Source organism: Pipistrellus kuhlii, unplaced genomic scaffold (genome assembly GCF_014108245.1).
Source record: "Pipistrellus kuhlii isolate mPipKuh1 unplaced genomic scaffold, mPipKuh1.p scaffold_m20_p_14, whole genome shotgun sequence".
NCBI lineage: Eukaryota > Metazoa > Chordata > Mammalia > Chiroptera > Vespertilionidae > Pipistrellus > Pipistrellus kuhlii.
In genome coordinates this window covers 13,792,420-13,805,763 of record NW_023425449.1, presented here as the reverse complement: position 1 = coordinate 13,805,763, position 13,344 = coordinate 13,792,420, and the positions used below count along the sequence as shown (strand labels likewise).

The window sequence follows — 13,344 nt, the reverse complement described above, 5'->3', positions numbered from 1 at the left end:
TTTATATAAATCATTGGTATATTTCAATTCTATAAAAAGTGCTTATAAAATTCATCTGTAGGACCTTCACCCTTCCAAGTAGATTGTGCTTTGTAGATATAAAGTTTGTAATACTTTTGAATTTATTTAGAAAATCTTTGCTCATTGTGATGCTTATGGGAGCTCTAGCAAGGATCAAAAAACTCAAGGCAAAGTTATATAAAAACAGAAGAAAACAAAAAGTTAAAATATCTATGATATGGGATATGGGCCAATCAATAAAATTGGACTATTTTAGGCAGAGTAAGAATTGCAAATATAGAGAATTTTTATGCAATTGCTGTTTTGACCACCATCATTCCCTGTCAAGAAAGGATGTCTGCAAAGGTTAGAAAAGTGTTACATTTTCAAATACAATATAATGTGGAACCCAAAGCCAGTTTTCTAAGACTACTTAATTTTTCAAGTACATAGATAATGAGAATTAGACTATATATACATTATTTTTTACTTAGATATTATTAATAGCTTGTAATTATTTTCCTCTCTGAATTCTCTTCCATGCATAGTAGCAGGAAATACATTTTTTCCTTTCATTTCATAAGTTTCTGAAACCAAATGCCCTATCCTACTTGCTTACTTTCATTAAAAAAAACACACACACATTAAATTATAACTCTCCTTATTGTAAAATATTAAAAAATTATTTCTGAGTTCACAATTTTCCTAATTCTTAGAAAAGGACTATGACAAATGTTTTGAACCTTTGTTATTGAAGGTTATGGAAAAATAATTAACATCCACAAGCCTAATCATTCCAACTTGTATGGAGCATAAAAAATAAGAACTATGTGAATCAAATTTCCCCTTTTTGTTTGGGTTTAAATCCCCGTATTATGTTAAAAGGTATTTAATGCTTGAAAGCTTTGACCTTGCCTGGGATGGGAGCCAGTTCAATCTTTTCTTGGATAGAGTTAAGCCCAAGTCATATGATCAATAAATGCAACCAGCATAGTAAATGTAGGAGGCCCTTGTCTACAGGAAGATATTGATAGCACAGACCACACGATAATGGCAAGTGAACTTTTCAAGTCCTTTCATGTATCTTTTGAAACCAACCACCTTTTTTTTTTTTTTTTTTTTTTAATTTCCTTCATCTATTAAGCATAGGCTCTTTATTTTTCTTCTGACTAGAAATAACATGGTCTCTTTTTTTCCTAGAGTGAATCCAACATTTTAAATATATGCATGATAATAAAAAGCAGCATGTGCAAAGATTAGTAATGCCAGTATTACTAACAAAAAGCTGGTAGTTGTAATCTTAAGGACAGTTTACTAAATTTATAGATGTAGGGTGTCCCAAAAATATACAAATATACTCTGAGTAATTATAAAGGCAGTGTTTATTTTCAATATTGAGCTATCAGCTGTTAAAGTATACATACATTTTTTGGACACCCTGTATTTTGGCTTTGTACATTCATTATATGCAGTTATATACAACTAGCGGCCCAGAGCAAAAAATTCGTGCACCGGGGTAGGGTGGGGTGGGGAAGGGGTTATCCCTCAGCCCAGCCGGCACCATTTCCAACCTGGGACCCCTTGAGGAATGTCCAACTACCAGGATCAGGCCTAAATGGGCAGTTGGACATCCCTCTCAGAATCCAGGACTACTGGCTCCCATCTGCTTGCCTGCCTGCCTTCCTGATTGCTCCTAACTGCTTCTGCCTGCCAGCCAGATCAACCCCTAACCACTCCTCTGCCAGACTGATTGATGCCTAACTGCTCCCCTGCCAGCCTGTTTGCCTTTAACTGCCCTCCCTTGCAGACCTGGTCACCCCTAACTGCCCTCATCTGGAGGCCTGGTCCCCCCAACTGCTCTCCCCTGCAGGCCTGGGTCCCCCACAACTGTCCTTCCCTGCAGGCATGGTTGCCCCCAACTTCCCTCCTCTGCTGGCCTAGTCACCCCTAAATGCCCTCCCCTATAGGCTTGATTGTTCCCAGCTGCCCTCCCTTGCAGGCTTGGTCCCTCCCAATTGCCCTTCCCTGCTGGCCTTATCACCCACAACTGCCCTCTCCTGATGGCCATCTTGTGGTGGCCATCTTATGTCCACATGGACACAGGATCTTTGATCACATGGGGACAGCCATCTTTGACCACATGGAGGCAGCCATCTTGTGTGTTGAAGTGATGGTCAATTTGCATATTATTCTTTTATTAGATAGGATAGTAAATTATACTGTAATATATGAGATACGTACAAAGTGTACAGTGCATAATATAAATATATATTATATGTTACATACATCCAAGAGATGTGAGTAATGCAAAGCCTAATGTGTACTGAACACAATTCTAAAAACTCCATATACATTGACTCATTTAGTCCTTGCAAAATATCTAAAAGAGAGAGAAAATAGAGGTGGGATTTGAACACGGGTAATCTAGTACCCAAGTCCATCCCCTGACCAAAGTGCTATTCAGTTCTATTATGCCCATAAATAACAAATGGGGCCTGGTATGTCTGCTTTTATTGAGCCCTAATAAGAATAATAGACTATATGCTCAACCTGCTCATTTCTCTGCACTTCAGCTTCCAAACAGTATCTTCCTGAGTAACTTCCATCTCCCACATAGCGGACTTGCTCTGGCTTTTTCTCTAAGAATGATTCTCAAAACATCTTAGCATTTTTAAGTCACTGGATATCTTCAGTTTAAAGATATCCAGTGACTTAAGACATCCAGTTGTCTTTTTCTAAACTTTTTGAGTGATTCTAAAACTTTTCATAGAATTTTAAGAACAGGTAATGATAATAAACACTATACAGGATAATTTCTTCTACACACTCTATATTTATAAATGGAGTTATTTCTTACCCCCAAGTACATAAGTGAACTTTATAGGTTTGTAAACACAGTTTGACAAAATTTTAGGCAATCAATGTCCATCAAAATATAAAAATCTATTTAAAAAGTTCTGGATTAGCTAGACCAAGCCAGCTAAAATTTAATTAAGAAACAGGTGCCATCAGCTTCCCCCAACAAACTGCATTCTTGACATTATCACTTACTCTTAAATTGCACCAGGAAAGTTCCACCTTGGCCACTTGTCTTGAATCACTACCTGTTCTCTCTTTAAACTGTGCCATCTGGATTTCACTGTCACAGGAATCCTACACTCTCTCTTCAAGGTCACTAACAGCTCCTTCGTTTTAAATTTGAGGGTGTATTTTCTTAATATTTGTTTGTCTTGACTTCTCTGGAATATTTTATTAAATTGATCACTTCCCCAACTCAAAATTCATCCCCTTCTTGTCCTGCACTACATTAACAAAGTTTTTCTTTTTTTTCTTCTTGCATCTCTATTTATTCAACAAATACTCATTTAGCACACACTATGGGCTAGGCACTGCTCTAGGAACTGGTAACAGTAGTTACCAAATAAAATGAAGTCCCTGTCCTCTTAAAGGCTATTAATGGATTTTCTCTCTATCAGTTGCTCTGCATAGCCCTTTCTAGGATCCTCCTACCTCCCCCTCCCCCACACATATCTCTTTCCACTTTTTTTCTTTTCCTCTTTAGATAACCCACCTTTAAACCATCAACTATTATTTTCAAGCATTTTACTCCCAATAACATTTTGAATTAGGTAGATTTGGGGTTCAAATCTTAGATCCATCACTTATTATTAAGAACCACTGGTAAATTATTGAAGTACGTAAGCTTTGGGTTTTAGCTTTAAACTCAGGATAAATCATACCTACATCATTGGATTGTTGTAAAATAAGTTAGAAAATGCATGTAAAGAGTTTCAATTATCTGACCCTTAAAAAGCATACTATAGTTAATGGCTATTCCTTTCTTATTCCCTTAGTCTCTTATCCATCTATCCTTGGAAGACCTTCAGTAGATCATCTTTAACTGATCAATAACTCCCCCTTTTGGATGTCTATACTACTTCACACTCTACATGATTAAAACCATGACCATTTTCTTTTTTCATATGTTAGCTCTCTTCCTTAAATTTCTCATTTGGATCACTGTCTTCATTATTCTGCAGGTCACAAGGGTTGAAAAGTGCAGACTCCTGCATCTTCTTAATCCCATAGGAGTAGTCACTATTGAAACTTTCAGGCATTTTTCAGGGTATGACCCATATTTTATTTATCATTAACATCCATTTGTAACACAGAATCAATGCCAGAAATGTGTGTTGAGTGAAAAATAAGTGAATGAACGGATTAGAATTAAAGGAGGACAAAATACTATCTGCAGCCTATGTTGAGGACAATCAATAGGTACAGAAGGGTTAGGAATTAGTTAAGGGGGAACTTGGGTGGGAGATTTCACATTTATAATCATGGAGGTGAATCAGTCCCTAGAGATTGTGAAGATGTACTGATGGGTGGCTGTTGTCAAATTAGAGGGCCGACCAGCCCTCGGGAGAATAGTTTACCTGTTTATATGCTCACAAATAGGTATGCATCTTTTAGTTCCTTTCACTCTGAAGAAGTACATGGATAATTTGTCCTTTGAATGACAGTTTTTGCCATTGTTTTACTAGCCTTTAGCTATTTGTGCCCCGCATTTAATGCCTCAGGGAAAACCCTTGAAGTTTTTCCCTTCATCAGAGTTTAGCTCTATGTCCACACAGCCTGTCTGCTGCTGTAGCCTCATTTCTACACCTTTAGCCAGCCTCCACGATGCTTTAGAAGTCAATTGCCAGGGGAATGGTGTTTCCCATCTCAGGTCCCTTGAATAATCAAACTGCCATATTCGTGCTGCATCAATTACAGTGATTGCTCTCAAAAGATAATCCCATTACAGATATGCTTCTCTCCTTGGGTGGACTCTGAGGAAAGTGAATCAATTTCTAAATAAATACTATTGTATTTAGAATAATTGAAATAAGCATAACTCTTTGAAAGAGTCGGATAACTTTTCCTCATGGGAAAGAAATGCTTGTTGCAGTCAGAAGGAATACTGTATGTCATGTTCTTTTCTTAATGTTCATGATGAAAATTCATGCAAATAATGTGTTCTCCATATGCCAAGGACAAAAGTTTGCCTCTAATGTAACACTGAACCATCAAGAATAATTATTGTAGTATGTAAGTATATAAAAGTTAATATGCAATGAAATATGTAACAGTTAACTACAAATGATTTTTTTAAATTTGGTTTTCTAAAACCTTTATTATGATTATATTGCCATTTCAATTAACTAAAGATTTAAAAATCTCAAGTCTTACATTTTGTTAAGAAAATGGTCTGTACTTTTAGAAACTTTAGTCATATTTTTTAAAAATTGAACATACACAAGTACCTGTTGCCATTTAAAACAAAGATCTTTAAATTTTTTTAGAGTCTGAAACACAATTTTCAGGTGACAGATTTAAATGTTTATAAGTGACTAATGTGTCTTTGATAGAGTTTAATCAGAAATAACTCAAATATTAGACGAATAACCAATCATGTCTAAATTAACATTTTTCAACGTATGTAATTTTTATTCTTTTTATCTATAGGCCTATCCAACCTATTTCTATTTTAAAACACATCTGATACATGTTTATTTAAAACAAACCTAATTCTTTACTTGACTTTATTTTCCCCTTTTCTGTCAGGTATTTTGCAATATGGATCTTAATGGGGGTGGTTGGACTGTGATACAGCATCGTGAAGATGGAAGTGTGGATTTCCAAAGAGGTTGGAAAGAATATAAAATGGTAAGATGGAAGAATTTAGTAGTTTTTTGATGTTTTATCATGAGGTTATCCTTACTACACTATGTGATAAACTCTTGTATTTTTAGATGTGTTTTAGTTATTTTAAGAATGAAATGATAAATTAGTGACATTATTTTCATTAAACACAAGATACTCATAAATTATTTTCAGTAAATTGTTTCCATGTGTGCATTAGAAAGAAAAATGTGTTACTGCAATTCTTTGGTGAACTGTTATGTACTGCCTGGATTTGTTCCTGGCTGAATGAGGGTGGGGGAAGCTAGAACTCAGACCTAGGCTGAGTACATGAGCCAGGACGAGGGGATTGTGCTGGGCTATGGATTATGGAACAGGACAGCTACTAGAGGACCCCAGGGATGGCACGTTACTGCTGGCTGTTGACTAAGAGCTCCTCCAAGTGACTAGGTTAGACTTCTCCATGTACCATAATCCAGGGTCATCATACGTTTTATGTGGCAGTTGACATTCCTTGAGCACAAAAATAGAAGCTTCTAGGCCTTTTAAAAGGTTTATTAGACCCAGAAATAGCATGGTTTCACATTCTCTACATTTCACTTTTTCTTTCTCTTTTTATTTTTATTTTTTTGATTAAAGTTGATGACAGGGCTAGTCCACACTCAAGGTGAGAGGAGTACACATGAGTATGAACTGTGAGGCATGGTTCATTGGGGTCTCCATAATGACAGCAGGCATCATTATCATCATCACAGCTAACCTTTCATGCTTAACATGTGCCAGTCTTATAATAAATTCATTTCTAATTTTTATATCAAAACTATAGCAAATTACAGCTAATACTGTCTCTATTTTAAGAGGAAAATGAATAAGTTGAACTTTTCCAAGATAATATAATTAAATAATCCATAATCCAGTAATCACATACCGAATGCCTAAAATATTAAGTATTAAAATCTATTGACATAATGTCAAAGCAAATTAATAAAAGGGGATTTTCATTGAGGGACTAATTCTCTTTTTATTTTTATTTTTTTACATCTAAGTCTGGATAATTCTTCTTTTGACCATTTTTTGATAAATTCATCTCTCAGAAAGAAGGTAAAGAAAAAGGTGAAGAGAAATGCCCTAAGTTTTGACTTGTAAACAATGTGTGAAAACTGTGGTTGGTCAATATCACAGTTCATTCATCAGTAGGTTCGTAGTTGGTTCACTAACAGTCGACAAAGGATTTTAATAAATAAAGGGAAGTCTTAAGTGGTGTCTCTGTGTGTACAACATTTTTATCAGATATTCAGTGAACTCTCTGAATGTGGGTTAATAACATTTGGAGTTTCACAAAATTGGAATCTTGATGTCTTCATATAAACAATAAATCCAATATAGAAAGGTAAGAGGCCAACAAAACAGAATTCTACAGAGACAAAAGTAAAATCTTTTACTTAGACCAAAATTATGCAAAATTAACTGTGAGACTGTGGAATAAAAGTGACTAGCTTAAGAACCTAGTATTTGAAATATGGAGAAATTTTCTTGGTTATAAGTTTATTTTATGTTGGTGGCTACTAACAAAAACAAAGCCTTATGTATACAATCTATTTAGTAAGAGTTTCTAGTTGCAAAAATTCAGAATCTAACTGGTGTCTTCCATGGTCTGGTTACAACAAGAATATACTTTCAATTCTGGAGATTTCCACAAGTGAACAAGTGAACGTATCCCAGTGGGTACAGGCAGGATGGCCAGTAGCTAGAAAACATATGTAGAGCAAGTGAGTAGTTGGGTGTCTAACCTGGAGGAAAACAGAATAAGATATAAACCGGACTGATAGTGGTTTAGTTGACTGGAGAGAAGTATGTAGTACCGGAACCTGCTACCCAAAGTGTGACCCAGGGATTCTAGCACAAGCACTGGCTGGGAGTTATTGGAAATGCAGGATCTGAAGCTCTGCCCCAGACTCCCTGACTTAGACTCTGCATTTCAACATTGTTCTAAGGAAGGAATCTGCATAATGAATGGAGGAACATTACAGAAAGGCCAAATTTGACTAAATCTGAGCAAAACTCTCTAATGGTTTGGTTTTTTCCAACACGAATGGGCTGCCTATTAAGCGGTGAGGACCCTCATCAGTGGAAATACCCAGTGGAAGGTAAAGCACCATGTTTCAGGGTTGTTGTGGAGACTGGAATGTTGACATTCCAGTTGGGCTCCACAGTTTCTTTCTGATTCTAAAAACAGATATGGTGGAAAAGGAACCTAAGTTCGAAAGGAGGGCCTTGCATTATAGTAACTGTTGGAGTCTTCAATGAAGTGATTTCTAGCAAATCATTTCACACATACCTAACTTTCTCGGTAAAAATAACACCTCACCTGCCTTACAAGGGATGTTGTGAGGGTTAGATGCAAATAAAATACTTGGTACACTGAATGTAGTTATTTTTATTACCCAAAGACTGCAACATTTTTACTTAACTCTGCCAAAAATATTATCTTGCAAACCACCTTAACTCATGTTTATTTTTGTGACTAAAACGGGATGTGAAGAAGTCATCTGAGAATCAAATTATACATGTAGATTTAGGCAAGTCTACATTACATTATTATGAGTACTAATGATAATAGAAAAATGAATATAAAGTTGTCATCATGATGACTTTCCAAAATAGTGACTTATTAGCTGTAAGCATCTGCTGCCATAACAAACTAGTCACGGTAAGTAAGAGAGGCTGACATATGAAGTCTGGTATTGATTTATGTCTTGTAAGTATATACCAAATATATATTTTATGCATTTTATGCCATGCAATTTTTTTATTATTGGAATGAAAAGGAATTATTTTCTAATCATAGCTTTTATGACATTTCCCCTCTCCCTTTTTAAAATAGCAAGACTATCATGTATTTTTCAAACTAGAACAATTTATCAGCTGTCAATTCTGCATGGGCAGAAAATGAGATAAGCTCCAAAATTCTGAAACATTTTGGCAAAAATGAGTCTGACGACTGTTTTTTTTTCTTTCTTCTTTTTTTCTTTGTTTTAATTGAAAGAATTCAACTTGGTTAACTTTCACCAAAACACATGGTGGAAAGTGTTTCAGTTGTTCCCTCTCCTCCTCCCCTCCCCCCCCCCCCCCAAGAGCTTTTCTTTCACCTACAGACAAAACATGACTCCACAAAGAATGGCTGTAGACTCCTTCTGCCAGTTCTTATCAATCACACTCACCTCTGCTCCCTGCATCAGAATGGGAGCAGAGGGCGCAGTACATCCTTCAGGAAAACAGAAACTTCTTGGCATGCACCACTTCCTCCTCAGTCTTCACCCATCTACCATAGTATAGCCTAAGATGCTTCACTTCTCTCTCTGGCTCTGAGTGTAGAAATAGAATTCCATCCCACATTCTCTTCTGCCTCTCCTCTCTCCTTCCCTTCATACTGGCTGGTACCTAAGGACTGTCTCTTGCCTCATACGGTTTCCAGAAAAAAAATATGTTTGTAATATCAACACATGAAATTACAAATGTATATTATATATTATATATTTTTTAAAAACCTCTCAACGTGGAAGATTTACTACTTATTTCATTCTTAACATTTGCCTTAGGCGTGCAAAGATCTTTTACCTGAGTTTGTTTTCACTTAAACTTCCTTATGAGGAGATTCAGCAAATTCTGGTTTATGGATTTGTAAAGATGTTTGGGGAGAGGGAAGTCTGGAGTGGGCCCTTTTAACGAGGCACTTAGGGAACTATATTAACTCCTTCAAGCCATGAGGATACTATTTAGTGGCCTCCAGCAATAACACTTATCAGCAGTACTTTTGCACATAAAGCCCAATCAAGCTAGGAGTTCCAAACAGTACCCTTGTGGCCTAACTTTATAGAAGGCAGTGACTAATGCCCTGGAGACAACCTGGCTTTGTATTGGAAGAAAAAAAAATTACCCCCATAAATAGAGCTTCCTATTAATATAAATATTTCAGCCTGAGCACCATATCTTCTGGGAGTTCTTTGTTTCTGGAAAGAAATTAAGAGCACATTTTCAGCTGCATTTTAACATCTTCACATTAAAAAGAGAAAAAAATATAAGAAATTTAAAATGTGGAAAGAAATCATTCTTTTGATCTCTCTTGGGCTGAGTGTCTCAGCAGTTAGAGGAAACTCACAATTGAATTGTGAATTAAAGCACCTTTGGACAACACAGCTCAGTAACCTTGACTTCTTATCTGTTTTCTTTAATTAGTTATATGAAAAGAGATGAAACCCCTAGGATACATGGACTGTGTCTGGTTTCAATTTTGTTCATCTATAAAAAAGTCAACACTTCCTATGAGCATTATCAGACAAAACAAAATTCTGAGACAATTATTTTATTAACTTGGAAAAATACACACCACAACTGAACATTTCTGCAAGTTTTGGCAAAACTTAATGAATATTAGTCTTTCCTCTGTGTGCCTTTTTAAAGCAAAATGTGGTTTTAAGGCCAATTTTAAGTTAGCATTAGTTTAGATTGCATTCCAGTGCCTTTTATTAAAGGGCTAAAGGAGAAATAGAAATAATAATCTACCTGAATTATGTTATAAAAATCTTTCATGTGGTTGTGATTGGTGTAGCTAAGCAGTCCTATATAATAAAAGCCCAGGGACCGTAATGGAAGAATGACCAGAAAGACCACTCAACCAGTCGCTATGAGGTGCACTGACCACCTCTCGGTCGCTTTCCCCGGCCAGCAGGCTCTGATCGCCCATGACGAATGGGGACCCACCCTGAGTGACAGGGAATGCAGGCAGTGCCAGGCCAACGTCCCCACCACGCTGGTCACTCCAAACACAGAGGACAACCGGCAGCAGAGGTGGGGCCAGCACGCAGATGGGAATGGCCAACCTCTTGGTCCTTCCCTCAGTCATCAGGCTCTCATCGCTGGATGACGAACAGGGAACCAGGGTGGGTGGAGGCAGAGGTGGGGCCAGCAGCCGGGGAAGATGGCCCTGATCACAGGCTCGGCCTAGAGACCTTACCCGAGCATAATTTCGTGCACCAGGCTTCTAGTATTTTTAATGAAAGAATATGCTATTGCATTCTTAGAAGAAGAAATTCTGTTTGTTACTATTGTTTATTCACTAAGGACTTGTTGCTTTTTCAATATCAGCACTGAATTTAGTCCAAGCTTTTATTTTTATGGATGTTACAGGCTATTTGGAGTAAAATATAGTAACTGTGGCAAGCTGTTATGTATGCAATAAAGTGTAAAACTGTTGGGTTTATTTGCATATTAAAATGCTAGTGCTCATTTGTATAAAGTATATATAAACCATCACTCGTCCTTGTCATAGGAATATATTAGTTCCTAGCATCTAAAAACTTTTTATGTATCCCCTTACTAATTTTTAGGCTAAGTCAAGAATCTAGGTTATTGTTTTTGTTCCCTTTCTCATACAAAGTAAAAAGTAACCTACTCACCCTTAAATAGCTCACAATCTCATGGTGAGAGGAGCAGGTCAACAGAAATTTACTCTGTATTGTGATATATACTTTAACTATACCAACAACAACTAGAATTTTGTTAAGTGCTTCTCATGTATCAACACTTAGCTAAATGCTTTAGGTCTATTATTTCATTTCCTCTAAAACATTCTATATGGAAATAACATTTTTATCCATATTTTGCAGAAGGAAACAGACTCAGAAATAATATTGGACAGTCCACAGCACATATGTGGCAGAAAGTCTTCAAATTAGAACGGGATGGGGAATAGAAGTTGTTTAGTCAAAGCCAAGCCTTTGTTGCTAGGCATCAGATTCGTGGTCTTCCTGATAAATTATCCAATAGACAGTTTACTAATGTGGGAACCTATTTCCCCTTCTTTCATTTATTTTTCATCTTTATGATGGAACAGTTGTTCTTGCATCACTGCGTTTTCAGCCATTAGAAGGTTTCCTCCCTACATTCTCTCTCTCCCTAAAAGCCATTTTGATTCATGATAGCCCAAGGTTTTGCTCCCACAATAAGAGCACATATAGATAGTTTTCAGGAGAGTGCATGATATAGAATTTTGGTATCTCAAAACACATTTTTTGCTTACTTTTCAGTTGCTTCTTTCTCTATTTTCAGTGAGAAAAAAAAGGCCAACCATTTAGGAACAGATGTTAATCTCACTTAGAGGGAAATACAAACCTGTATACCAAGATGGGGGTGGAGGCTTTAGGAAAGATGCTAAGGCCCGTCCATTTCTGAGGCTCAAGGTCTCTGCACATTTTCCTGGGGGAGCGGGATAGTCTTATCCATGCAGTGCTTTCAACAGCATGGAAATATGTGACCCACAACTTAACACCTCATCATTCCCAGCCTCTTGTTCACATTTAGTGCAATTGCTGAATCTCTTTCTGACTACTTGGAAGAGGGAATCATCAAGTGGCTAGAGAGAGGGTTGTGACATGTCTGAGCTGAGAGGAAATGCAAGGAACATCCCAGTGGGCTTCTTTTTCTTCCCAGTGGCTGCTGCAACTCAGAATGCACTAATGTTTTGACTTCAGTCCTATGTAACTTCCTGTTTTGCTTACTCATTGGAGAAGGTAAGCTTCTCCCTTCTCACTGGTATGTGGCACCAACTGTCATTAGTATGTGTAAAATGCTTAGCAAATCCTAGCTTGCTTTAATACTTCCTGTTCCTATGGAACTTTTTGCCAAGTGTGACTCATGCATCTTAAGGACAAAGAAAGGAATCCCTGAAATACTGACCTCAGTGGGTTTTATATCTTTACTCTGAGCAATAGATAGACGGTCTTCAGGGGACCATATACCCAGTGCATTCTGACGAAGGACATTCATTTAATGAAAAACTCAGTTAAGTTGGAGAATAGCTTTAATAGTGTGTCTGGACCTGCCAGTATTTCACTAGCCTATGAAGATTCACAAATTCAAGACAACTTCTGTCCTCAAGGAGCTCATCGTCTGGTCAGAAGACTAACATGTAGGTCAAGAAATACACTGAACTTCACATGTTACCGAGGAATTCTTTCTGAGACAGTTATGAACACACAAAGTCTAGGAAGACTTAGGGTTCTTTATTTTCCTATCACTAACACCTCCTACATTAACAGTTGGCTTTCTTTTGGGGACAACATTCTTATTCCTCACAAAGAAATTGTTTTGAACACTTAACAACCCATGACCAGGATTGCCCTAAAGAAAACAATAGAGGCATTGAGATTAAGGTATAGAGCAGCCACTAGCTTCACTCACTAGCTCTTACATTCTATCTTCAGCCTCAAAATCCAAACTCATGCCAGTGAGTGATTATAGTCTTAGATTCACAGATTTGCTAATTGTTGTTTAAAATGTGAATGTTATGGACATAGGGGTGCATATGTCTTTTCAAATTAGTGTTTTGGATTTCTTTGGGTAAATATTCAGAAATGGAATTGTTTGTAGGGTAGTTTTATTTTTAATTTTTTTTAGGAATTGGCTGCACTAATTTAAAATTCCATTAACAGTGCACAATGGGTCCTTTTTCTCCACATCCTCACCAATGCTTATTGTTTGTTGGTTTATTGATTACAGCCATTCTAACAAGTATAAGGTGGTATCTCTTTGTGATTTTAATTAGCATTTCTTTGAGGATTAGTGATGTGGAGCATCTTTTCATATGTCTGTTGGGCATCT

General features: G+C 36.9%; 1 protein-coding gene across 4 annotated transcripts in view; it reads left to right on the top strand.

The window, feature by feature from the left end:
• The window catches only part of ANGPT1 (angiopoietin 1), a 228,890-nt gene that overhangs the window by 179,743 nt on the left and 35,803 nt on the right, over positions 1–13,344 (top strand). For all 4 annotated transcript variants that reach the window (XM_036436781.2, XM_036436782.2, XM_036436784.2 and 1 more), the window contains one exon: positions 5,608–5,709. In XM_036436781.2, the coding sequence (XP_036292674.1) occupies positions 5,608–5,709 (102 nt within the window). The remainder of the gene's footprint in view (positions 1–5,607; positions 5,710–13,344) is intronic.